This window comes from Triturus cristatus, chromosome 7 (assembly GCF_964204655.1).
Source record: "Triturus cristatus chromosome 7, aTriCri1.1, whole genome shotgun sequence".
NCBI classification, from domain to species: Eukaryota; Metazoa; Chordata; class Amphibia; order Caudata; family Salamandridae; genus Triturus; species Triturus cristatus.
This window is the reverse complement of record NC_140590.1, coordinates 99,458,610-99,486,259: the sequence shown is the minus strand read 5'-3', so window position 1 is coordinate 99,486,259 and position 27,650 is coordinate 99,458,610. Positions and strand designations below refer to the sequence as shown.

At 44.2% G+C, this 27,650-nt stretch overlaps 1 protein-coding gene across 2 annotated transcripts in view; it reads left to right on the top strand.

Annotated features, from left to right (window-relative positions):
* LOC146808918 (ly6/PLAUR domain-containing protein 3-like) overlaps positions 1–27,650 on the top strand; it is a 405,716-nt gene that overhangs the window by 240,976 nt on the left and 137,090 nt on the right. For both annotated transcript variants that reach the window (XM_085614254.1, XM_085614255.1), the window contains exon 3: positions 5,912–6,097. In XM_085614254.1, coding sequence (XP_085470380.1) covers positions 5,912–6,097 — 186 coding nt within the window. The remainder of the gene's footprint in view (positions 1–5,911; positions 6,098–27,650) is intronic.

Sequence of the window (27,650 nt, the reverse complement as noted above, 5' to 3'; positions counted from 1 at the left end):
TGGGTCCTCCTCAGGTTCTGTCTAGTCACCCGGTCTGGTAGGAAGCCCGTCTGATCTTGATGTACAAAGCCCGATATTACTTGGGGTAGACGGAGGGCTAATATGGTCGCTAGGAGTTTGACCTCTAAATTAAGGAGGGAGATTGGGCGGTAGGATACGCAATCTTCAGGGGGCTTTCCTGGTTTGCGGATAGGAACAATCGTAGCCATCCTGAGATCCAGAGGCAGGATCGCATCTTGGACCGCGTCTCGAAACAGTGCTAATAGATGCACCGCCAGGAGGTCTGTCCCTTTCCTATAAAATCCCGCTGGCAGTCCATTCGGGCCTGGGGATTTACCAGGACATAATGTAGTTATTGTTTCTTTCAGTTCGTCCACCGTTATGTCCGCTTCCAGTCCCTCCCTGTTGTCATTATCTAAGCTTGGGGTTTGGATAGTGTCTAGATATGCTAAGATCTCCGCCGGAGAACCCAGGTCCCTGGCCTCATAAAAATGTCTAGAGTAGGAAGCAAATGTGTGTACTATGTGTGCATCGCCCTTTTGCCTCGGTCCCTGCTGGTCCACTACGCTTTCTATCCATTGGGCTTCCACTTTCTTGCGGCTGAGCCAGGCCAAAAGCTTGCCCGACTTATCTCCCACATCATACAACCTATGAAGGGTTGCCTGGGCCTGCATTTTTGCCTCCTCTGTAGCTAGGGCTCTGTAGCGCTGTTGCGTGTCTATCAATTGTCGTAGGACCTATAGGTCCTTTCCTATAAGGTAGCGTTGCTCTAGTGCCAAAATGTGGGTTTCCAAAGTGAGCAGCTCCTCCTGTGCCTTCCGTTTTTCACAGGCTCTTTGGCTTTGGGCTCCATCACGGAGTACTGTCTTATAGGATTCCCACACTATGACCCCGGACTGTACCGAGCCGACATTTTCTGCAAAGTACACTTTCGTGTCCGCTCGGAGTCCCTGTAACACCTCCTTATTCTGCAGGTCCCAAGCCGATAGCCTCCAGCTCCCCTGCCTCTCCCGGGGTAGCCCCCCTCCCCTAACCAGCAAGGAGAGTGGTCTGAGATCCCACGTGCCAGGTATTCAGCCTTTTACGCCTTTTGAATTTGCCTGTTATTTTTGAGGGATAGGGAGTGGCCTCCACAAGTTGATCCTGTCGGGCCTGTCGGGGTCTCAGCGATCTTCGTAGACCCTGCGACCGCTCGGCTCCCTCCAGCGATGACCCATTGCGGCGGCACCTCCGGCCGGCCCAGCGCGGGCCATTCCTCCAGCCAGTGCCACGCCTCCTCCGGGGTTTGAAAGAAATGGGATCTGCCCAGAAACATCACCTTCAACTTTGCGGGGAAAAGCAGCATATATTGGATCTTATGTTCTCTACATTTGGCTTTTACAGAGTCAAAAGTACGCCTCTGTTTCTGGACCTCCCTACTGTAGTCGAGGAAAATCATTATGTGCGTATTTTCATGCCGGATCTCCCCAAGCTTTCTGGCTTCCCAGAGGATCATGTCCCTGTCCAAAAAGTTCAAGAACCGGGCTATTACTGGTCGTGGCTGCGCTCCCACAGGTGGTCGGGCCATCAACGCCATGTGGGCACTTTCTATAACAAAGCAGGTAGAGAATTTGTCCTTCGGGAAGGTACGCAGGAGCCAGGAGTGAAGAAATTCAGTCATGCTTGTACCTTCAATTCCCTCTCTAAAGCCCACAAAACGGAGTTTGTTATGGCGAGCTCTGTTTTCCGCATCACCCACCCTCCACAATAGGTCCTTATGGGATGATTGCAACTCCGTCATAGCTTTACGCAGTTCTTGTATCGTATCCTCAGCCTCTCCCAGTCTAGTTTCGGACTCCGTGACCCTATCTGCTAAATTCCGCAGATCCTGATGCAGGAGCGTCACCTCCGTGCCCACTGCACCTATTTTTCCTTCAAGTGCCGCCCTGGAGGCCTGAATCGCCTGCAGGAATGTTACCATGTCTGAGCGGGCAGGCGGTCGTTCCTCCGGAGGGGGGGTGATAACCTTCGTATAACGGTCCATCCTGCCCTGTCGCGACGGTTTCAGTTCTCTATCTTTACCCATATCCACTGTTGTTGGGCAAGGGTACACAGGGGTCTCAACATGTGTAATTGAATATCTACAGGTAGGTTTTCAGCTCAGTCAGGCAGGCGCACCCAGCTCTGTCAGGGACCTCCTGTGGCCCCTATTAATCCCGCCCCTGCAGTTTAGTCATCCGTTCTAGGCCGGGGGGCAATGGGGGAGGGCGGAGGAGAGGACACCCCACATTTGTCTCAGGCACTCCCAACTCCGCACGGGTCACCACTGCTGCTCAGGGTGTTCCTCAGTTTAGGCCCCCATGTATTCCTGCAGCCCCTCAGGATGTGGTGAGACAGAAGATGCCGCTTATGGACATCCCGGGTCCAAGCTCCAAGCAAAGTCACCTCCAACCGTGCCTCCAGCAGTTCTCAGTCTTCTACCCGCCTGGCCACCCCCCCCCTTCGGCAGGCACTCACCACAAGTCCTCCGAGTCCCGATGCTCCAGGGAACCCGGCCGTCACCCAGGGCCCCACTTTGCTGCAGATGGGAGCGGGAGGGGGCGAGGGGAAATGGTGGCCATTCGGCCCATAGCACCGGTCCAACTGTTCACCAGTGTGCACCTCCAGGCAGTACTCGCGAGTCGGTGCACCATTCAATGTCGTCCTCCCAGTCAGTCCCACAATCCAGGCCCTGAATAGTTCCACTGTGTCCCGGGATGGCACAGGCCCTGTACACAAAGCTTCTCCTCCCGGAGGTAGGCCCCTCCAGATCCACGTAGATCCTCCTGCACATGGGGTGCTCCAGATCTTCAGCAACGCCCCACCATCTACAGGCCTCCGCTGCCACTTTGCCCGGCCACCGGAGCCCAGACGTGTACAGATGCACCCTCGGATAAGGGAGGGGGGTACGATCACCAGCGGCGTCCCGGGTCCTCAGAATCCGCTCTTAAACCCTCCACATCACTCTGACATCAGGCAGTCCCTAGTGAGGGACGGAAGGGCGACCCACCGCCTGTACGCCTCTGTGCCACAGTCACCGCCACGCGTCCCCGGTCCGGAGCCAGCTCCTTCACAGGCCGAATCAAGTCGCCCACGGCGCCATCTTGGGACACGCTCTCTTCCTGCGACTCGGGTCGATCTTAGGCCCGTAATTATCTGTCTGGACCTCCGTGTCCACTTCTGTCGGCAACAGAGCACTTCTTGGACCCCAGGGAACAAAAGCTGATATTCTCCAGGCCCGCAGGGTCACCGGAATTACTGTCGGATAAAGCTTTCAGCTGGAGCTCGGCGAAAGCATGTCTCACTCAGCCATGCTGCTGCCCACGCCGAAATCATCGACAATGTTGAGGCTGGGATCCCCTGCTTCCAGTAATGACTCAGTGGGGAGGGGGATCCCCGAATTCCAATATTGATTCAATGGGGGACCCCGGGATCCAGTAATGATAAAGTGGAGGTCCACAGAAGCCAATAGGTTGAGAACCACTGACCTAAATCATCAATCATCATGCCCCACTCATCAAAATCCTGCTTCCCGCACTTATAGTTATATCCCTAACTTGGACACTACTCGACAATCCTAATTTAAGGGACTTCAGCAGCATATATTTTCCCAAAAATTGTATAACTCCTCCACAACATTTAAGCCTGTTGGTGCTTTAGTATCAAGATTCATTATGAACCTGCTCTCAGTCTGTCTCAACAGCCGCTCATGATTGCCCCCTCTGATGTCCTTTGCGATTGGATCAATCACAAAATGCCTCAAACACCTGACATCCTTATTGTGGCACTCATTCACAGGCCTGGCTAGCAGAGATGACTCATCATTGTTTTTGACAGCCCTCAAATGCTGGAAGATCATCTTGTGGACCTGCCTATGTATTTCTGCCTACAGTCACACATCAGTACATACACAGCGAGCTCTGACCTGCAATTAAATGATCACGCTATCTTTATTTGCGACACTGTAAAGTAGGTAGTGTGGGGGTGTATACATATAGATAGTATATTGGCTAAAACAAACAAATGTTAAAGTGACGTTATAGTTAGGTAAAATGTCACTTAAAATATATCATTTTAACTGATAAAAACCCTGATATTCACCAGTTACATTTTATATAAGAGATTGTAAAAGGCTGTGGGGAGACAGCAACAACGCAACTGTTCAGGTTTACCGGTCTAGGTTATTTCAATGCCATTAACTTTTCATGGAAACAAAAGAGGCATTGTTTCATTATCCATTCTGAAAATATGTTGTGAATGCCATTTAGTGGCCACAAGAAGTTGCATATACACTGAGACTTCTATTCCAAAGGGCCTATTCATAAAGGTAAATCCACACTTGTAATTTTACAAGAAGTAAATTTACACTTTTGAGTAACTTTAACTTTACTACTTTTTGCTATTCACCATTTATGTGTAAAGTGTAGACTTACATGACCACACCCTTGAAACGGGGTAGAGCCAGTAGCAATGTAAAATATGACTTTTGAGTTACTACATGTAGTGACTTTTTAATCATATATGAAGTTCTACATACTTGACAGATACCTCTGCAATTGAGATGATGTATAGGGGAAATGATATATGTGTATTAAACTTAAAAATTAAATAGAAACAATATGTTTATGTTAAATATTAATTTTAAATATCGCATATATTTATTTTATATATATTTTACTTTATATGTAGAGCAATATAGAAAAGTTACAGCATTAATAACTTAATTTTAAATAAAAAAATGTATTATTATGAATACAGTAAATAAATAATCCAAACTAATGGAAAAAAGAATACATATTAAGAATTAATAAACATAATGTGGACAATTAATTAAAGGTCATGTAATTATTATTTGTAAATATGGTTACATTTATTTTTACATTTACAAGAGTTTAATACAATATTCCAAAATGAAATGAAACATGTTTTATTTATAAAAAATGTTTTAATATTAAGTCAAATGTATCTCTATGTTTAAATTGTTTAAATTATTTAATTTGTTCCTATTGGGTTTTAATTTTTTGTCCTTACTGCCATTATTTCTTATGCGAGGGTGTTGGCCTTGGGTAGTGCTGGACTTGTTCCGGCTCTGAAATGGAGTACATTTACTACTGTGTTGGGTCCTTTTTGGCTGCACTACCTAGAGAAGGGCAGTTTGTAAATAACAATGTACTTACATTTTTCTGGGTGGGTGTTTGACCCCCTCAAAACTTCTCCATAGCCCCCTCTAGACCCCTGCTTAGTCCTCCCTTAACCCATCTCATTTAGTAATAGGTATTCCTCATTTCCAGCAACTCTCCTCTATCCATCCCACATTCACTACTAAAACGTATACTTACATGTGCGGAGATCTTTGCAGTCAGGGTGGAGATCTCCACACAGAAAACATGAGAGAGATGGAAGCATAGACCTCTAGAATTGAAATGAATATTTGTAGAGCCAACTTTCGCTCCCTTGGGAACATCTTGGCGCATGGGTATGTGAATAGCATTTTGTAGTACGTACTACAAAATGCAGTTTATGAATAGGCCCCAAAGCTTTGAATCCTATGATTCTCAGATTTTAGATCTGCTACCTCTAGAGCCTACAGTAGCTAGTACCTTAGGGAAACTGATGTACACCAACCTCCCAAGAAGTCATACATTTCACTTTGAGTTATTTCATCGGTGTATGTGTGCTTGTGAGAGAGATCAGTTTTATGAGTCTTTTTCCCTTAACCATTATGTGATATTGTCAGTATGTAAAAGGGCGCAACACGCCACCTACTATTGATCTTCATAAAAAAATGTCTATCTGTTCTTATTCTCTAATAAATATGTGGGCCTCTGTTTTTTCTGTGCACTCCTTTGAGGTTTATGTTTTTTCTTCCCTGTCTCTCTCTCTGATATATCAGATAAACAAAATGTGTCGGCAGCAATAAAGGGGTGTGACATTGGCATGCTCCACCTCCGGGCATACCAAAACGGCGTATTCAACAATACCTCGCATAGACGTGTGAAAATTCGCGCCTGCTCTGAAGACCTTTGTAATACCTTGGTGATTGAAGACTTCCTTGAAGAGCCGCCATTCATCTTACCTGGTAATTCTCTAAGTAGTACTGAAATTCAAACCTATTCTCTTTGAAAAGATATCCGTGCAAGTTGAAAAATGAATATGATAAGAATATAGTAATGTTTATGAAAAGGCCATTAACCGTGGCTCTTAATAGGAATTATGTCAGTGAAGAAGAAAGAGTTCAAGAATCGACACATGGCTTCTCAACACCAGAGATCTACCTCAATGATAGCGAATTTCACTCAAATGAAAGGTCCAACGGAGCTTTGCAGTACTATATGGAAGGAACTAATTGACTTAGTCCACTTCTAGAGTGCTACAAGAATCCCCTCACCTTCTGCATTTACATTTATTTATAGGAAACTAAAATGTCACTGTAAAACATGGTGTTGGTAGCCTATATCAAATATATTTTAGGGTTTCTTTATCTATTCCATATTTGAAAAATAGATCAGGGCAAGACCGACGGCACGCTCATATATTTAATCAAGTCATGTTTGTTAAGCAAATAAACTGAAACTACAATCATTAATTCATAAATAATCTACTTTAACCAGTGCTTAATTTGTTCAGTAAAGAGTGCCGGTGCCTAAAGCACTGCTCAGAAGTGCGCGATGGGTGTTATTAAATGTCAGCACGCCGAAGAGCAATCCAGTGTGTCCTGATTCCACCTCAGGCCTCTTTAACCCACTGCCAGACACATAGATGTTACATACAGGCGCATAAATAAGGCATAGAGGACAAACAATTTCTAGACAGTACAAACAAAACCGCAAGATATTAAAATAATATAGTCACCGCTTACAAATGCTCCTCTCAAGCAAATCCCTTTTGCACTCCGACAATGTTTAAAAGAGAAAAAAACATTTCAAATATCACCATACAAGCAGAGAAAGTACAATAGAATCGATATAAGCATTGCTGCTGCTAGACCAACAAATACTCCTCTTACTTACACCTGAAAAATAAGGCAATCATACTTAGTGCAAAAACACAAACAAATAAAGTGCTACAGCCCCTGTCTTATCCATACTTATCCGTCCACAGTTCATCATGCCTGTGTCTCCCCACCTATGATGGGGAGCAAAACACTCTGTCCATGTGCAGCCAAGCATACAAATAAAGTGTAATAATGAACGACTTGTGCAAACAAACATCTTAAAGTGCCAGTGCTTGTCCAATCCCCTTTCGAGGACTACCTCCCATAACCTCAATCAATGGTAAAAAGGCACCAGGGGTGTTGGAATCTCCTCAGTGATTATTCCTTTTAGCCCATGAATATTCAAGTTGTCTCACCCAGGTCATATTAGCTTCCTATTGAAGAAACAAGGAGCACCTTGTCGATTTCCACAATGGTAAAATCTGTGATCGTGCAACTGAGACTGATAAAAAGATACACTTTTGGCTTCTAAACTTCAATAGTTGGCTCTAAAAAAGATTCCAAAACTGGACAAGTATATAGAATATGATCTCCTTACACAAGTGTGTTATATCTGATTAGGACAATAGGGTAACATTTATGTAGGAATTTGGGCTTATAATACAGCATCTATCCAGCAAAAACTGCAATTCTCTTAAAATTTGCTACTCTAAAAAGGTTATTGCCAAAAGAGGAAATATATTATCTCTCACTCAGGTAAATAACTTACTTATTTCTTCCTGAATATTCTTTTTTTTTTAAGTTTGAGTTTATTGAAGAAATAAAGAAGGGAAGGAGAAGGGAGGGGAACGGGGTATAATCATCATGATAAACATATACAAAAAATAAGCAATTCTATAGAAACTCTAATTAAAAGCAAATATAACAAGCATGAAGCTTACATGAACAGAGCCTACGTATAGGAATGAAAAATACCATATAGTATAGTAGAACGTGATATCATAACAAAAAAGGCATTAAAGAAACAAGAAAATCATGGTGGCTTACGCACCTCAACTGTGTTAGGATCTGGAGAGGCGTGCACTGGAGCAAAGGAGGAGAGATAGGATACCAAAGGGAGCCAAATCAGGTTGCGTTTAATTACTAGGGAAACGGGAGATACGTAATTAGTATCTAGGCGATGATGGAAGCAAACTGCATTCCACCAAGATTGGTAGGAGACATTTGCAGCCTGTTTCCAATTAGAAGTAATGGTATGGAAAGCCACAGCAACTAGAAGGTCAAGTAGTAGATAATGGGAAGGAGATTGCGGGAGTGTCGGTGATAGGGAACCTAGAAAAACTTGCGAAGGGGAAAAGGGAATTTGAAGTTGGAATATCTTTTGTATTTGCGTCCATACTAGGTGCCAGAACTTGGAGATAGGAGGGCATTCAAACAACATGTGTTTGAGATCTGCAACGGGACAGGAACAGGACCAACAAATAGGGGATGTGTCAGGTGAAAAACGGGATAAAGCATGTGGAGTACATAAAGTTCTGTTATAAATGAAATATAAGGTTTGGGTAGTATTAGCAGCTCTAGAGGCTTTATGAAGCTTAGCCCATATTTTGTCCCAAAAAGGTATTGGCCAACCCTGAGAAAGATCCAATTCCCATGCAATCTCGATTTTAGATTTTAGTCTGTCAGTGGAGTACCGGAAAGAGTTATAAATAGCAGAGGCTGAGGGAGATGTCTCCAATAATAAAGAAGTAGCTTTGCGGTCCAAAGGAATATCGGTAGATGGCGCCAAAGAGCGAAGATATAAGATCAGGACTGGGAGAAGGGCATTGTATTGCGATCGAGCAGAAGAGGGCAGTGAGAAAGAGGATTGAAGTTCCTGGAATGAGAGAGGGGTATCCTGGGAAATTAATTGAGAGATCCAACACAATCCTCGAGAATGCCATGTCTTCCAAAAGATGGTGCGATTACGAATTTTGAAAAGAGAGTTGTGCCATATCGGTTGTTCGTGAATGGAAAGGAGGGAGGGATAAGATGATATTATGTAACGGAGAAGGAGAGTGCGGGAATGAGAAATAACAGGCGTACGAAAGCGAACTAAAGAAGACGTGAAGGATAAGAACTCGTGAAAGGTAAAGGGGAATAGAAAGGAAGATTCCATACTTAACCAGACGGGCGGATAGTGCGGAAGATCAGAAGAGAACCAACGGGTCGATTGTTTCAAAGAGAAAGCTCGATGATATTCTCTGAAATCCGGAAAGCGCACACCAGACTGAGCCTTATCCTTGCGCAATGAAGCCAAAGCTATCCGAGACCGCTTGCCATTCCATAAGAATTTCAGCAACAAGGAATCAATCCGTTTAAAGAAGGAAACTGGAATGTGTACTGGAAGCATGGAAATGGTATAAAGAAGAAGAAGGGATAACATCATTTTTATAGAATTGAGCCGACCCCACCAAGACAGAAAGAGCGGGTTCCAGCGTTGAATAGCCGTGTCCATTTTCTTGAAGACATAATCAAAATTAAATTTGAGCGTATCAGACAAGAGAGGAGCGAACCAAACACCCAGATATTTGATCCTAGATGGTTGCCATGAGAAACTCGTTTGGGAAAAAAGATGCTTTTGACAAATAGGGTTTAAAGGTAGAATCTCGCACTTATCAGCATTTAGGCGATAACCAGAGACCGCGGAGAAGGAAGACACCTGCTGGAGAAAAGAGGGAATAGAGGAAACAGGATCAGAGCAGTAAAAAAGAATATCATCAGCATAGACCGAGAGTTTAACTCAAATTTTGGTAAGAAAGGGTTCCAAGGCTAAAACAAAAAGTAGGGGGGATAGAGGACAGCCTTGTCGCACTCCCCTGTGTAACGAGAAATAATCCGGGGTCATCCCGTTGACAAAAATGGAAGCCTGGGGATTAGAAAAGAGTAAAGAAATAATAGAGATGAATTTGGAAGAAAAGCCAATCCAGCGCAAGGCCTGAAACATAAAATCCCATCCAATCCTGTCAAAGGCTTTCTCTGCATCTAAAGAAATAGCCGCAAAGGGAAGTGACAAAGAGGAAGCCTTGCTAAGTATATTAAGAAAAACACGGGAATTGTCAGATGAGAGACGGCCCTTGACAAAGCCTGATTGTTCAGGGCCAATGAGATCGGGTAAAAGGGGATCCATGCGCAATGCCAAAATTTTAGCCAGAATTTTATAATCCGTATTGACCAGTGAAATTGGTCTGTAATTTTTGCATAACGAGTGGTCCTTATCTTCTTTGGGAATTAAACAGATTAAAGCCTGTTGGAAGGAGCCGCTGGAAGAACCCGCTGCAAGGAAGGATCGGAATAATAATAATAGTTTAGGGAGAAGTAGAGAGGCGAAGTGGCTGTAAAATTCAATAGTGAAACCATCAGGGCCTGGAGACTTACCGTGCCGCAATTTAGAAACAGCATGAGAGATTTCAGAAAGCGAAATGTCCTGTTCTAGGGCAATAAAATCAACTTGAGAAGCCAGGGGGGAGGGAAGCGGATGAAAGTATGAAAGAAGATCCGTAGTCTCCGGGATGTGTTCGGGGGTATAAAGATTGTCATAAAATTTCACAAACTCAGAGAGAATGTCTTTATCTTTAAAGCAAGAGTTCCCAGTGGAAGTCCTAATGGACTCAATCTTTGTACGCTCCTTTCTCATCTTTAAGTAATTGGCCAAAAGTTTCCCCATTTTTTACCTCCATAATACCTGGAATTACATTTTAGCAAAAGGTTAGAGGCAGCATCAGTTGTAAACTTATTGAAGGAAATTTTCGCATCAATAAGCTTTTTAAGAGAAATCTCAGATTTAGAAGCATGATAATCAAGCTCTAAAGTCTTAATATTAGCTAAAATGCGTTCGGATTTGGCTTCTCGAAGTTTCTTTCGTTGGGCTACAAAATTAATAATAAAACCCCTAGAGGCTGCTTTAAAAGAATCCCAAACAGTAACAAAAGAGGAATCAGGGGTATGATTGAAAAGGAAAAATTCAGTGGCAAAGGCAGTAAATTCGGAACCAAAAGTAGGTTCCAAAAGAAAGCATTGTTGAAACGCCATCTGCCAGAGTGAGGGGAAAAAGGAAGTAGGTCAAGGTCCACATGAACCGGAGCATGGTCCGAGATTAGGATGGAACCAATGTCAGAGCGTATAGCGTGCTGGGATAGGGATTTACTAAGGAAGATATGATCAATGCGGGATTGTGATTGATGTGGAGGGGAGTAAAAACTGTATTCTCTAAGATCAGGATTACACAATCTCCAGATATCCACCAAGGCATTATTTTGAAAGGTGTTAACAAATTGAGAGTGCATCCTAGAGGGGACAAATTTAACATTGGAATGACGATCGAGGAAGGGATCAACAACTTGGTTACAATCTCCCCCTAGAAGTATGTAATCTCCAGAAAGGGAGGACAGCTTAGTTGAAATAGAGGGCCAAAATAATCTGTCAATCCCAGTTGGGGCATACACATTAAAAAGAGTGATAGGAATATTATCTATAAGCAGTGTAACAATAACCCATCGACCATCAACATCACATTCGTGAGAAATTGAGGAAACATTTAACTTTTTATGTAATAAAATAACAACACCATTTTTCTTGGAAACTGTGGGGGAGCAAAAAACATGACCCACCCAACAACGCTTGAGTTTTAGAGCCTCCGTTTCAGAGAGATGAGTCTCCTGAAGGAGGGCAACATCAGACTTAAGTCTCGCTAAATGTGATAAAACCCTTTGCCTTTTAATGGGATTGTTTAAACCCTTAACGTTCCACGATGTAACACGGAATGGAACAGCAAAGAAAAACAGCTAACAGCAACATGCTTATTACTGCAGAAAAAATAACTTGAGAAAACTGAGAGAATTGTAACGAATTGATGAAGGAGAGAGGGCAGAAGGAGAGAAAGCAAAGAAGAAGAAAAGGAAAGGAAAAAAAGGAAGGAACCACTATGAATATAATACTGAATCCAAGGAAAGGAAGGAGCAAGAAGGGGAGATGGGAGGTGAAAGAAAGTGAAAAGAAAGAGGAAAGAGCAAAAGGTAAGAGATCAAGTGTAGGAAAAAGGACAGAAACAAAAAACAACAAGAAGACAGTACACGTTCGAAACGAACGACTGAAAAACATACTTACAGAACGAAAAACTCAAGAACGAGGATGGGGTGATGGCGCCGGGAGACAACGACTTAGACAACATCCAGAGCAGATATCAAACCTCAACTATCATGGATCCAAAAACGCAGCATATAGAAAGTAGCATGGCACATCAGGGTAGGAGGAAGGAAGGAGATGTCTGTAGAAACAAGAGAGATATACAATTGAAGGGAAAGACGTGTCACAGGGGAACAGGAAACAATTGAACTACATAGGGGACACATGAGAGTGAAACGACTATCGGAAGAAGAGACAGTAGGGGATTCACAACATCAGCGATAATGGAGAGACAACAGAATCATAACACAACGAGTTCCAAGAAGAAGTAGCAGGTCTTGTCAACCAGGTCTGGATACATCCATAACATCTGGGCCTTGCCGTTGGAGAAACGCCTGCAAGGCTGCAGGGTCTTCATATGTGGTTGTTCTATCTTTATATGTGACCTTGAAGAGACAAGGATGTAGTAGTCCATATCTAGCATTCAGGGCCCGTAGTTGAGGTCGCATGTCCAAGAACTTCTTCCTTCGATCTGCAGTGGCCTTGGAGACATCTTGTGAAAGATAGAGGCGGTGACCTTCCCACATAATTTGCTTCTTGAGCTTGGCGGCTGAAAGGACCTGTAGGAGGTCAGTGAATTGCAGGAATAACATAATGACACCTCTAGGCTTACTAGCGACCTTCGGTCCAAGGCGATGAGCCCTTTGGATGTTAATGGAAGTTAAGGCCGGAGCATCTAAGATCTTGGCAAGAAAGGATTGGAAGAAGACGGTGGGGTTTGACCCCTCCGTAAGTTCTGGAAGACCATATAGGCGTAGATTGTTCCTACGATTCCTATTTTCCAAATCCTCCTTCTGACGTTTAAGTAGAAGTATCTCCGCCTCCATTGACGGAATATGGGAACAAGAGGATTGCAAAGAGTCTGTGGACGTTTCCAAAGTTTGAACACGGGACTCCAGAGATGACCATTTTTCCTGCATAGCCTGCATGTTCTTTGTGGTAGCTTTCATAAAGGGTTTGAACGCACGAAGTTCTTCCAAAATGAGATCCATGGAAGAGGATGAGGAGTTACTCCCTGGGGATGGTGGATCCTTCTTCAGGCGCTTAGAGGAAGCTAGAGAGGATGCCAGTTTTCCTTTGTTGCGCGCTTTTGGGATGGCTCCTCGTATTAAATCTGATTTTGGTGCCATGGAGTCTTCCATGTCCTGAGGAGGAGAATCCGAATCTGAGTCCACAGGTAATTGAGAAGAAGTAGCCAGCTTTAAATTCCGGAGTTTGCCCATGAAGAGTCTAAGAGACAGTTGAACGAAAGCAATAGGTTAATGATGAAAATACAGGAAACCTGAGACCAAGGAAGACAGGCAAACACGAAAGACAGGCTAAGGTCACCACAAGGCGAAGCAATGCTGAGTCGAAGCGAAAGCAAGCATGGTCATGCAGAAGTAGAATGAAATAACAAATGTGTGAGAGGAAACACAGTTGTGGTCCTGTAAGACATCTCCAGGGTTAGCAAGTCCTGTTAGCGACCTCCCTTGTAAATGTCCAACTTCAGGGCAGCAGACTCCATAAAAGCAAATGCGAGGCTCTTCAGCCGGCCGCCGTGAGGAGACGCAGCCGGCGGAGAAAATGGTGGGTAATTGCGCAGGAGCCAGAGCTGCTACCGCCGAGCGGCATGCAGGAAACGCCTCAAAACCGGGAAATAATGAGGTTCCAGCTCACCTCATGGTCCGAATCATGAAACACGCAGTCCGACAGGAAAAAGACGCGCTTTATTAAACAGTTCTATTGTGTTCCATGCATTTCAAAGGCACTCCAATTGTTGTTTGCTTCCATTAACTGCCAGAACACCATAACAGGTTGCCTGTCCATAAATACATCAGACAGGACCACGTTCTGCCAATTGTTCAAATGAAGCTGGGCTTGGGCAGAATAATTATAACTTTGTAGTGCAACACTGTACCTGTATTCCAAGAGGCACAAGTCCAGACAGCTGCCTTCTGTTAAGAACCTAAGTGTTGCAGTTGGTAGCGAAAATGGCAATGCTATGTAGTACATTTAGAAGAGGTGCAAACTCAGCTGTTTCCAACAAGTGTAAAAGCATCACCTTTAATTTCAGAGATGGGACATATCAGGTGTTCAGGGTAGCAGGCAAGTGTTTCCAAAGAGTGAATTTCTGTCTGAGGAAGTCAGCGGTCAATAACCTTTCTTTACAATATTGCTGTTGCAAATGACTGAAGGGCCAGTGTTGTAGAGCAGAAAGTCAAATGTTGTTATAAGTGGTTCACATAAATTACCTCATCAACATAGCCTCTGTGTTTTATGAGGTGTTAAATCATCAATACACAGTCTATTTATTTTTAAACTGTAGACTTCCACCATTATATAGAATGGAAGAAACTATCTTTTACTCTGAAAGTCTCCACTGTTAATAAATGATGGTAAAAGCTGCCAGAGAATTCCTGTCTTCAATTGAAACCCTTCACTGCACAAAAGGGTCAAATACAAGTCACTGGCATACAATGTTGCAATTTAAGCAGAAGCTCTCCAGATTTTCCCCAGCTGATGTGAACCCTTGAACTGAGTAAATCACCTCATTAGCACAGTTCCCGGGCTTCACAAGGTAGCAGGTGCCTTCATTTGAAAAAAAAAATAACACTGTCTCATCTGCTTCCGGTTCTAAGCGGCCATCTTCTTGCGTGGCCAGACCACGCCCCCCTTCCTGAATATTCTGATGTAGTACCTTGTAGCTAGTACCAAATGTACCAAATGCCCAGCACTAACAATGAAAACAAAAAAATAGTTTCAGCAATTGGAGAGTAAAATACCCTACAACTGGCACAATCCCTCCGCAATCTTAAAATGTTGCACAAAACTAAGCCACACTAGGGACCCTCTCTCGTTCCCAACTTTGTGATACAACTTACAGAAGTGATATTGCTGTATTCGATGGATTTAGAATGCATGCTTGCTAAACTGTAATATGAGCAGCTGCACGAGCAAATGAAATGTACATTGGGGCAGATTTATGTTTCCTGGCGCATCCCTGCAAATCAGCAGGGATGCGCCAGGAAGGATGCGTCACGCAAGTTTACCCTTGCGCCACCACAGATGCGCCGCATTTACAATGCAGCGCATCATGGCGCAAGGATAAACAGATGCATGACGCATCAGATGGCATAAGGGCAGCGCATTGCTGGAGTTGTGTCGCAAGCACGATGCAACTCCAGCAATGCTCAGGGACTGCCCATACCGAACATGCTGCGTCATGCCTTACGCCTGCTTCAAGCAGCGCAGGGTTTTGACGCAGCAGCGTCGGAAAAGTGAAATCTTGTAGATTTCACTGCGTCACTTTTCCGAGGCTTTTTCCGACGGAACGCCCACCCTGCATACATTAAACCTGACGCAGGTTTAATGTAGCGCAGGGCTTTACAACGTGACACATCTCCCGAGATGCGTCACGTTGTAAATAAGGCGCAACATGGCGCATGGTTTACGCCGCCGCTGCGTCACAGAAGTGATGAAACAGCGGCGTAAATGTCTCGCAAGGGGCTTGTAAATCTGCCCCATTGTGTCCCATAAACAAAGGGGCCCATCAGGATGGCGGGCAGACTTTAGTCCGCCCGCCACCCTAGCGGTGCTGGGACCAGCTGCCAGTGGTGCGGCGGTCCCACACCTGCAATTAGGATGCCAATGCCACTGTGATGGTGGCATCCTCCATTCCCATCGTTGTGGCCGGCGGTGCTCAAAGCACCGCCGGCCACAATGCTGGGAATGCACTGTGTGCATTGTCATGCACAAGGTGACAGGCACGGCGAGGTGCCTGCCACCATGTCCATGACAATGCTATGGTACCCCCCATGTGCATCCCCCACCCCCCCAATACCCTGGGGGCCCGCAAAGGGCCCCCAACAGCAAACCCTGCATGCCCTTCCGTGGCGGCGAAAGGTACGTCTCCGCCTGCATCCTAATATGGATAGTGGTGTCATGCAGACACCGCCACCATATTGAGCACCTTTTCCGCCCGGTCGACCAGCGGAAAACCGTCGGCCGGTCTTTCCGTCCGCCGGGGTCCCCCCCACCATACTAATATGGCAGAGGGGAAATGGGTGGTGGGCGGGGAAAGATGTAGGACGGATCGCCACCGCCATGCGGGCGGTAGCGATCCGCCCTACATTCTAATGGACCCCAAAGAATTGAGGCCCCTGTTCCAGTTATATTGATACATTTAAGCAATATCAAGAAAGTGGAGCAGGTTATGTTATGTTATAACATTTCTAAAGCACGCTAAAACCTATCAGGTGTCCTGGTGCTAAGAGAACTAAAGGTACAAAAATTATCAGCAAGTCCTGAAAAGACAGGTCTTCAAGGCGCTTCTGAACTGCAGCATGTCTTATGTTTTACGTAGACTGCAGTTGTGCTGGAACAATTTTTGGAGGGGGGGAGCTTTCCCCAGTGTTGCATCACTGAAGCCATAAAGACTGTGAACAATTCAAGTGTTTCACAAAGAACAAGTATAGTAAATGAATCACGCCCATTCAGCAGGAGAAGGGTAAAGGTGTGGTATGTAGCCAATGGTGCATTTTGGAGCACACTGTTGCAAATATCTTACTAAAGCATGGTTTGGTAGCATACTGCCATTTACTTACAGCACATTTGTCATTAAAACGGCCACTAACTTTTCACTAACATACTGTTTTACTGACAAAACTATAAAGAGCAGAAATGATAATGTGTGAAAATTGGGTTTCAGTGAATATTTATCATTTGCACATCAAGTTCAGTGTCTTTATTTGTTTAGATCCTTTTAAAATATTTATTTCCATCACACTTTTGAATTAGAAATCATGGGGCATTCATATGAAGCCCATTTCCCGTTCGCAAACGGGAAAACGGCTTTTGGGATGTATCATCCCAAAAGGCCCTTGCAAAATAGGGAATCACAAACAATTTGCGATTCCTTATTTTGCGAAAGCATTTAAGGAATCGTAAATTGCGATTCCTTAAATGCGATGTAAAAAGCACCCAAGTTGTGCGATTTCTCCTTCAGAAATCGCAAATTACCACCAACTTCAAGTTGGTGGTAATTTACGATTTCTTAGAAAAATTCACTTTTTTGCATTTTTCAAAGTGCCATGTGGCACACATACATGCCCTTAGGGCATGTATGTGTGCCACATGTGCACACATGCACATTTCAGGGGTGCAACAGGGTGTCCTTTTGACACCCTGGCACCCTTGAAATTGCATTCTCAATTTGCGATTCTCCAATTGAGAATCGCAAATTGAGAATGTCTTCCCATTCATTCCTATGGGCCTCTAGGCCAATAGGAATGAATGGGGAGGTATTCCTTAATTGCAATTTGCGATTCGCAATTAAGGAATATGTAGGATTCACAAAATTATCTGCAAATCCTACATACATAGCATTTTGCGATTCTCAAATAGCGATTCTCTAAAAATCGCTATTTGAGAATCACAAATGTATCCTTTGATACATATGCCCCCTTGTTCTTTAATAGGGATTTCCAAACTGCTGGTGTATTTTGAAATGTTTGTACAGTTAATTTACAGTATTTGCATTTTGTTGAGTTAGAAAACGACTGACATCCTACAGGAGCCTTTCCTTTCACTCACAGTATCCCAGCAAGGTTGTCAGATAGTTCACTTTACAGAATCCTCTAAGTTTTCAGTCAGAGAAAGAGAAGGAAACACCAATCTCCAGGTTAAAAGAATAAGCAGTTGGGGGCGAGGCTTGGACTGCAGAGCTAATGGCTGCCTGATCCCGTCGCTCGGTCGGATCAGAGAAAGAACACCGATCCCCGATGAGTAAATGAACGAGCAGGACCAAGCGGTAGAAGAATCTGCACATCGGAAGGGCCGCTGCCAGTGAGGATACCATTGCGACGACCTTTGGTGCCCGAGGAAGGAAGAAAATCGATCTTATGTCTCAGAAGTAAGAGCGAGACGCAGGAACAAAAAGGCGGCGATCTGGCGTTTCACAACTGAAACCAAGTGAAAACACATCCAAGCGCATCACATCGCCACTAAAAGCCACTAAAAGCACCCGCCTGAAGTGTGTGAGCAGCCACCAAAAAAGAGTGATAAGGTACGCTAAAATTGATTTAGCTCTTTTCAGCGGGGGGGCTCGAGTGACTGATGCGAGAAAAGCTTGGTTGCAGCAGCGGCAGCTGGTATAGACTGCCTATCACTGAAACAGCCCAGGGCTGGGGGACGATCTCGCCAATGTAGCGAGCGCTGCAGCTAGGAACTATCATGCGCCCGAGGAATTGCCGAGCCAAAGCTGCACGCGCAACCTAATTTCCACCCGAAATCATGGAAGTGGCAGGCATAATAGCGATTGTGAGCGTTGAGCTCCGCACCGTAGCGAACGCTGGTGAATGCAGATAAATGTCTATAAGTCTACTAGTAAGCAGGGTTTGTAAGCTGAGCGGCTGAAAAGGGGCCATCAAATGTTTGATGCTTATGTCTAAAGTGGGTCCAATTATAGAAGCACAGTCGAAAGTGGCACACCTGCTCACCGAGAACGGAGTCTTTAGTAAAATGGCGCCTGCCAAACAAAGAAATTGTTAAGGTCCAGGAATCCCAACACACCAGCTCACCTAAACAAGTAAGGGACTTATTAATTTACTGGCAATCTATAATCAGATCTAACGACCCAATAAAGTAGCGCAAGCGGGGCACCCCTTATCTTCCTGACCGGCGTGAGCATGCCTGCCTGATCCCAAAATGGCGGCCGCAAGGACATCCTGAGCGCATACTCCAGTACGCAAGAGGGATTGCATCGAGGGCAGAAGCCTGGACGCTACCACAGCAGGCTGGCTCTGTACTATCCTGGAAGCCTAAGAAGCCTAGAAAGCTGTTGCTAATTGGCATTGTCTGAAGGTCCCTCGCCAAGCGCAAAGGAGCATGTATAACAACAACCTGGGACTGAAGTATGCTACAGCAGATCTGTACCCTGCAGGACTTCGAGACAACGATCCGCAGGGAAGACACCAAGGGCCTTAGCGGACAATTTTTAGCCCGAGACAGAATACAAGTCGGTATATGGGAACGACGTTGTCATGGTGCCCCGTCTTAGGGGATACTAGCAGAAGTTCTCTGGAGCGCCCAGGAACACCAAAAGAAATTCCACCAAAAATGCAGGACAGAGAATCTAAGCTACATCAGCAAAAAAAGACTAAGGGTGAGCCAGTACTCTTGTATTCCCCGCTCAAAATGAAACCGAACATTAACAGCACCCTAGACATAATACTAAAAAAATTGGCGGATGTCCACGACTTAGCTAAATGCACAAAGTAAACCACTGACGTTATTCAGCTTGAAATAGCGGCCGTCAGGGCTGACCTAAACACAGTGAATAATAGGCTAGCAGCGGCCGAGCAAAGAATTAGTGATGTAGAGGATACCTCCTTCAAGTCGTCAGGAGGTGAAGATCTTAACAAAACTTACCTCAACACTACAAAAACAAACAGCGGAGCTTGAAGACCGAAATCGGCGAGGGAACATTTGAATACTCGGGGTCCTGGAGGGCTCAGAAGACACAGCAGGCTCATATTTAGCCTTTCTTGAGGATTGGATCCCTAAGCTTACCAACATAAAGTTTGACCGTCAGTTCGAATTGGAACGTGCGCACAGAGTACCCACTTTTAAATCCCTGTCAAGGCAAGCAGCCCGGCCTATTATTTGCAAACCACTGAGATCCCTGCACACGGAAGCTATCCTTAGTCATGCACGTAACAATCACCAAATTATCTGGAATGGTCATAAGATCATTTTCACACAAGACTACTCCAAGCCTACTGTCGACACCAGGAAAGGATTTCTTGCCTTACGCGACAAGCTCAAGAGCAAAAACATGCAGTTCTCCTTCGTGGCCCCGCCAAATTTAGGATAATCAATGGCTGTAGACATCACTACTTCAATGATCCCCAGGAGCTTGCGTCATTCTTGGAAGGCCCAACAACTCACGACATGGAGGCTTCCCAACCTGCCACTAGCAAAAGGGGATCTTCTGGAGAACCAAACACGGGATGAAGTAGGAACCCGTGCCATCATCGGTCAGGCTAAGTGCTTTAAACCACTATTAAAAAGGAAATATCAACCATTATCTACCTCATTACCTACCTCAGGTTAACATGCACTCTGTGATGCTGACTTCGCCCATAGGCCCATAAAGTATATGACAAGTGAAGTTGTCATATACTTTATGGGCCTATACTCGTATCCGTTATAGTCTTAACATATTGACTATGTCTATGGACACGGTAATTGGGAGGTGTCAAATGTCTGCAGATTCAGGGATATGGGGACTACATATCTTTTAGCGCCTTGCGGTAACCAAAGTCACGTATACTCGTAGGGGGATTTACGATCTAGCTCATTACAACAGTCAATCTCCGAGAGACGGAACGACGATCCTGCCATCGCACCTTCTACATACAAGGTTTTCAGGGTTGGGAGGGGGAGTGGGTGTGGGGCGGGAGGAACCCCAGAGGTTGCAGAAGGCTCACTGTATTGTCTGGATGTCCGCCTTGGGGTTTCTCAGTCTTTGCTTTCTCTATTTGCCAGCTTCTTTTTCCTTTTTCATCTCTTTTTCTCCTATAAACGGTGCTTGGCTCTCCTTGATGCATAGCCAACTAGCAAGTTCTGGCACAACAGAGTATCCGAAAAAGCTGTTTAGACTGTTTAGACTGTATACAAAGTACCTGGAAAATGCATTCAAAATAGTCCTTGTTGGGGGGGGGGGGGTAATGGTCAGCCAGCGGCACCTTTCCTCCCCTGGGTCCTAGTAGCGATTTTGTACTTCTTACTATTGGAATTGATGTACCTACCACATAACATTTTACCTGATGAGCCGCAATAAAACACTTACCCTTAGGGCATGTATGTGTGCCACATGTGCACACATGCACATTTCAGGGGTGCAACAGGGTGTCCTTTTGACACCCTGGCACCCTTGAAATTGCATTCTCAATTTGCGATTCTCTAATCGAGAATCGCAAATTTAGAATGTCTTCCCATTCATTCCTATGGGCCTCTATGCCCATAGGAATGAATGGGGAGGTATTCCTTAATTGCGAATTGCAATTTGCGATTCGCAATTAAGTAATATGTAGGATTCGCAAAATTATTTGCAAATCCTACATACATAGCGTTATGCGATTCTAAAATAGCGATTCTCTAAAAATCGCTATTTGAGAATCACAAATGTATCCTTTGATACATATGCCCCCTAGTGTCCCTAAATGTCAAAGGTCTTAACCACCCAATTAAGCGCCAGAAAATCCTGGATTATCTAGCAAAAACTAAAGGTGATATCATACTACTACAAGAGACAAAGCTGTCTTTGGACGACGCCAAACTCTTTAGAGGTAACTGGATCTCACAAATGGCTTGCTCTCCTGCTGATAAAAAGAAACGGGGGTGATTACACTGGTATCAAAAAGATCCAATATCTCTCTGTACTCCCACTCTCAAGATAACGAGGGCAGACTTCTGGTCACACATCTGAGAAGGGGGGAGGAGCTAATTCACGTAGCAAACATATACGGCCCCAATAATGATAACCCAACTTTTTGCTCTGAGGTGTCCGGTACGCTGGAAGGTTTCCCCCCAAATTACCTCACGGTGGTAGCAGGGGATTTTAACATCCCATTAGACCACATAACAGATAGACAATGCACCTGTCAATACCACCCTACGAACTCACATGCGGTACTCCGAAATATCTGCTCCAAATTTAACCTTAAGGACGCGTGGCGCCTCCAACATCCAGACACTAGAGACTACACCTTGTACTCTAATCCCCACAACTCATACAGCAGGATAGATTATATCCTCAACTCCGGCTCCCATACACGACTAATCGAACATTCAGACATAGCCCCAAGGCTAGTGTCGGACCACTCGTGTATTAGCCTAAAATTGGTTGGGTGTCATAATGATTCCGTGCCTAAGAGATGGCGCTTCAACAGAGAGGTACTTTCAGATCCTGTAGATAAAAAGAAGATTGAGGATGCTATAATAGACTACCTTAAACATAACGACACTCTGGAGGCTAGCACCGATACACTCTGGGATGCACTGCAAGCTACCATCAGGGGCACAATAATTGAAATCAAGACAAAAATCAACAAGAGTACAAACTTGAGATTACCCCAGTTTATACAGGAAATTAAAAACTTGGAACTGTCCCACGCTACGTCCTTACACGATAGCAAGCTCCTCGCAACACTAACACAAAAGAAATATGAATAGAACAAAATCTTAAGTGAAAGGGCAGGGTTGTGGATTAATAAATATAAAGCTCTTAACCTATGTGAAGCTAACAAAGCAGGGAAATTCCTCGCCACCTATCTCAAACATAAACTGAACCAGTTTGTCATTTCAGCCATGAAAGACTCTAGCAATCAATCCCATACCAAACACAAAGACATCCTTAGGACCTTTAAAGACTTCTATCAGGAACTCTACAAAAATGAGCAGACACTTAACTTAGAAGAACGTACCAATTATCTCAAAAGACTCAACTTACCACACTGAATAGAGAAGAAACAATTAGATTAGGACAAGAAATTAATTGCACAGAGATTGAAATGGCAGTTAAATCATTAAAAGACAACAAAGTCCCTGGCCCGGACGGGTTCACAGCCTCTTTTTACAAGACCTTCCTAAACCAGCTAAAACCAAATATGAAACAAGTTTTTAATCACACAGCAGCTAAGGGGACCACGCCATGCACTATGTCGAAAGCTACCATAATAGTCATCCCGAAGGAGGGGAAGGACCAACTTTCCCCAAAAAACTATAGACCTATCTCCCTTATTAATGTGGACTGGAAAATATATGCTAAGATCTTAGCGGTCAGACTCAACTCCGCTCTCCCAAAGCTAATAAGTAACTCCCAGGTTGGGTTCCTACAAACACGCATGTCTAATGATAACACCCGTCTATTGTGTCACATTTTAGAGCATGCTGCCATAAAATCGGAACCGGCAGTAGCTATCACATTACACGCCGAGAAGACCTTTGATAGGGTTTTCTGGGCTTTTTTGGAATGATGTATGTGATCTTTCAATTTAGATAAGGGATATATACCTATGGTTATGGCCCTTTATGGGAAACCATCAGCCCGTATTGTCGTTAATGGTTCACTCTCTGAGCACTTCACATTGCAACAAGGTACCAGACAAGGGTGCCCACTATCGCCATCCTTATTTTTATTAGCATTGGAACCCCTTATCCAGGACATCAAATCAAGCCCGAACATTAAGGGGGGTGGATATCAATGGCGTCCAAATAAAATTAGCCGCCTACGCAGACGACATACTAATCATAACAGAACAACCAAAGACATCAATTGCAGCCTTGTTGGATACACTAACAAAATATTCCGGCTTTTCAGGGTATAAACTAAACAGAGAGAAGTCAGAACTCAAACCATTAAACATCCACTCTACAAGGGATATCTTGGGAGAGTGGGGGCTAACATGGCAAACAGGCTATATCAAATACTTAGGTATCGAATTTGGTAGCAACCGAATAGATACCCTATACCAGAATGGACTCTTGGTCACCAAAATTAATTACGTGGTGGGGCAGAATCAAAACAATCAAAATGATGATCACCCCGATGGTTAACTACCTCATTAGTATGCTTCCGCTCCTCCTTACAGATGACTTCCATCACAAACTAGATGTCCTTATCTCTAAATTCCTCTGGCGCGGGAAGAAAGCACGGATCAGTATGAAAAAATTTAGACTGGATAAAACTCTAGGAGGGGGAAAACTAGCAGATTTCAGAATATACCAGCTGGCTTTCCAGGCAAAACAAGGTTTATATTGGATCTCACCACCTACCGGCTACACCCTGGTCTGGCTAGAGGTGGAGAGGGCCATCCTCAATAACCTAAGCCCACTGGTACTCCTAACAACGAATACGCTATACCCATATACCTCCAAGTCCATTTTTAAAAATACAAAAATTGCACTACTTAGGGTTGATAAGAATCTGGAGAATAGAATTAAAGGCTCTAAAATGGAATGACTCTGGGCCAATAGCAAGATACTGTACAAGGGCAAAAGCCTATCCCTTGAGACATGGATTAAAAAAGATATCCTTTTCCCTTATCAACTAGAAAACGCCTCCTACCCAGTAACCTCCAATCGAGATATAGCCTAGCTGACATTGAATTCTACAACTTCTTGAAAATCAGAACGGCGCTTTCGGAATGCAAATTATCCACCGTCCAAACATCAATCTCACTGTTTGTGACAAACGTCAACAAAGTGGGCCACCAGGTCTCGCAGATCTACAAACTCCTCCGCCCAAAAAATTCTAAACTTAATGATAAGATTATAACCTTTTGGGAGCAACAGTCTCCAGTCCCTCCAAATGAACAGGCATGGTCCACACTATGGAGCTCTGTCTCACGTAATAAGATCTCCCCAGTCCTCTCCCAAACCAAATACTGGCTACTACATAAGGCATTTTGGACCCCGGCCTGATTATTCTCATTAGGTCTCTGAAAGGACGCAACATGTTGGAACTGCAAGCAAGAAAAGGGGGACTTAGCCCATCGTATCTTTCAATGTTCACTACTAAAGTCGTTTTGGGATAAAACTTTTGTGTTTTTGAATGGTTTGTTTAATTGTACTTTGGTCAAAGAATTCTCCACCCTACCTATGGCCGTTATAAGCAGGAGCTTAAGAACTGACTCTGATAAAGATCTACTTGACCTGTTACTAACATCTGGGGTGAAAATGGTTCTTGCCAACTGGAAGGACACGAGTAAAACATCTTATAAAGGCTGGATAAACTGGATTACCCACCTCAGAGGGGAATACAACAAACCTTTGCAAAACTCCCCCTGGAAACCTTCGTCCAGGCGGATGTGGAACTCTTTGGACACGTATCTAGACTCTTACGAACCTCCATAAACAATAGGCTATACCATCGATTCATATCCTGTGCCTTTACTGACGGGCCACCTGAATAATTGTATTTCATTGCCCCAGAAGACTGCAAATGAGCCCTAGCAGCTTGAATAACTGTATTTGTGATGGTATTTAAATTGTATCTGACCATTGTTACCTGTACCAGGTTGCTGTATGTTAGGCCTATCAATATCGGTCCGCTCTGGTGCCAACATATGCATAGAATTATTTTAAGTAAATGATACAGCTTTACAGGTCCTCACTCTCCCTTCCCTTCTCTTCTCTTTCTCTTTTCCCTTCTTTTGCCTGTCTTTTCTCCTTCTTTTTTTATCAATTACTCGGGTTAGTCACATTTTACCCATATAGGGGTAATAACCTCACTTTACGATTGTATACTTATTACTTTGCCTTATATATCTTATGTTAAACCTTGTACAGGCTTTTTGTCTGCTCTTGTGAAAATCAATAAGGAATTTTGAAATGAAAAAAAAAAAATAAGCAGTTATTTGTCAGCAGACAGAGCCTGACATTTGACCTTGTCTTTCAATGCACAGCTAATATGAAAAGATCAAAACTAAATTTAAAGGCATCTTTATTGCTCGTTCACTTTACCAACTCCACCATAATTATTTTGGGTGTGATAAAGAACCCACAGCACCCTTACTCCCAATGACCATTGGTAGACTGAAAGGGAGTGAGTTCCAGAGTTTGGCCGCTGCCACAGAGAAGGCTTTTCCTCCAGACAAAGCACCAGAGAGGCAGCACTTGGAGACAGGGATACCAACCCCGGAAGGCACAGCAAGGCCCAGGGCAAATCCAGTTGAAACTAGTCAGCTGGGTTTAGCAGAATCTTGGGCTTCTTGAAGCTTTTGTGTTTCTGAAGCTGAATAGGACTTTAGTCAGCTAACCCATGGAGTACACTCTTATGTCCTGAGTTTTAGTGGGAGTAAATCCAACCCCTATGCTTTCTCTCCACAGGTTCAACAGCAGGTGCAGTCCTTCTGCTGTCTTCCACATGTCCAGCAGTGTCCTGAAGAGGGTACCAGGGATGCCATACTTATTCCTGCCACTATTCTGTGATTGGGGGAGACTCCGTTCTACTCCCTAACCAATAGGAAACAAGCATTTGCAATGCAATAGGTCTCGCATTTACGTGAGTTTAATCTATTGGCATTGTAAATGACAATACTTTTTATTATGTTTCAAAAACCAAAACATAAATAAAAGGCATTTTCTTTTACAATGCCAATAGCTCAAACTCGCGTAAATGCGATACCTGTTGCATTGCAAATGCTTGTTTATTTTATTTATTTGTAATTTTTTATTTTTGTATTACATGAGGCTGTCAAGACCTATAAACAGACCAGTGGCTGAAGCAGGCTAACAAAAAGCCCATCCAACTATGTCTATGATCACGATTGCGATTGCGTGCTGCGGAGGAAAGACACATGGCGCTGCGCGCGTGCACGTTCACATGCACTGAAGCTTTAGGCCACGGCAGCACTTTGAAAAGCCCGTATACAAAATGTCTCGGCCAGACCAGCGCATGCGCTGGATCAGGCGAGACCTAAAAAGTACCCAGGGGTAGCCCAACCCACTTTTGCAACAGTTTCTGAGTTCCTGTGGGTATTATTGCAAACAATCTCGCAGTGTACCTCTCAGAACACATCTTCATTTGTACAGAACTCCTGTACCCACACTACCTAGAGGTGTGGCCAGCACAAGGAGTGCCACTCCTCTGTGGTCACTCTGAGAAAGTTTAGGGGCAGGCTTCCTCCACTGGAACTGGTGCCCAATTGCCTGGTTTCACAAAGGGAAGAGAAAGGCCTAGTGTCAGATAAGATGTGTTTGTGACTAGGGAGGCATCTTTGAAATGAATTCATTTTCTGGGCACAGCCCAGGGACCCTCCAGTCAGTAGGTTGCATCCCCCTCTCCTCACCCAAGCCTCCTTTGTCCTTCTCCGGGAGCAACACTTTGAACTTCATGATAGCCTTTCTCGGGTAACAGTAGAAGTTCAGCAAATGGGCTTCTAGAGGCTTTAGGCAGAGAAATGCTGTTGTTTTAAAAGTACTATTTCACTAACAGCTACATCAAGTTTGACTTTACCATTAAGTTAGATTTGAATTGTTTCTCAAGCTAGTGTCAATCTCAAATTGGCATTATTAGATGTAATTATTTAATCATGTTTTTTCTCATGGCACAGCCAGCCTTGCTACAGTGACAAACAACCTTGAAGGGTTTTTACCATCAGGAAATATAAACTATTAAGCACATGTGTCCTAATTTTTAAATACTGTGGACCTTGCCTTTTGGGAATTCATGGCCTACCTTGGGGGTGACCTGTGGTATTAAAAATGAAGATTTAGGTCTGAGTTTGAGTTTGAGTTTGAGTTTAAGGGTTTTATAGAGCGCTCATACACCAGGCGGTTTCTTGGCGCTAGGTGACTACTACTACTCAGGGGGCAGGAAAGTATGGGACAGTGATCGTTCAGGAGGGAAAGGCTTGGGTAAAGAGAAAGGTCTTGAGGCCCCTACGGAACAGAGGGTACTGGGAGCAGGTTCTCAGGTAGATTGGAA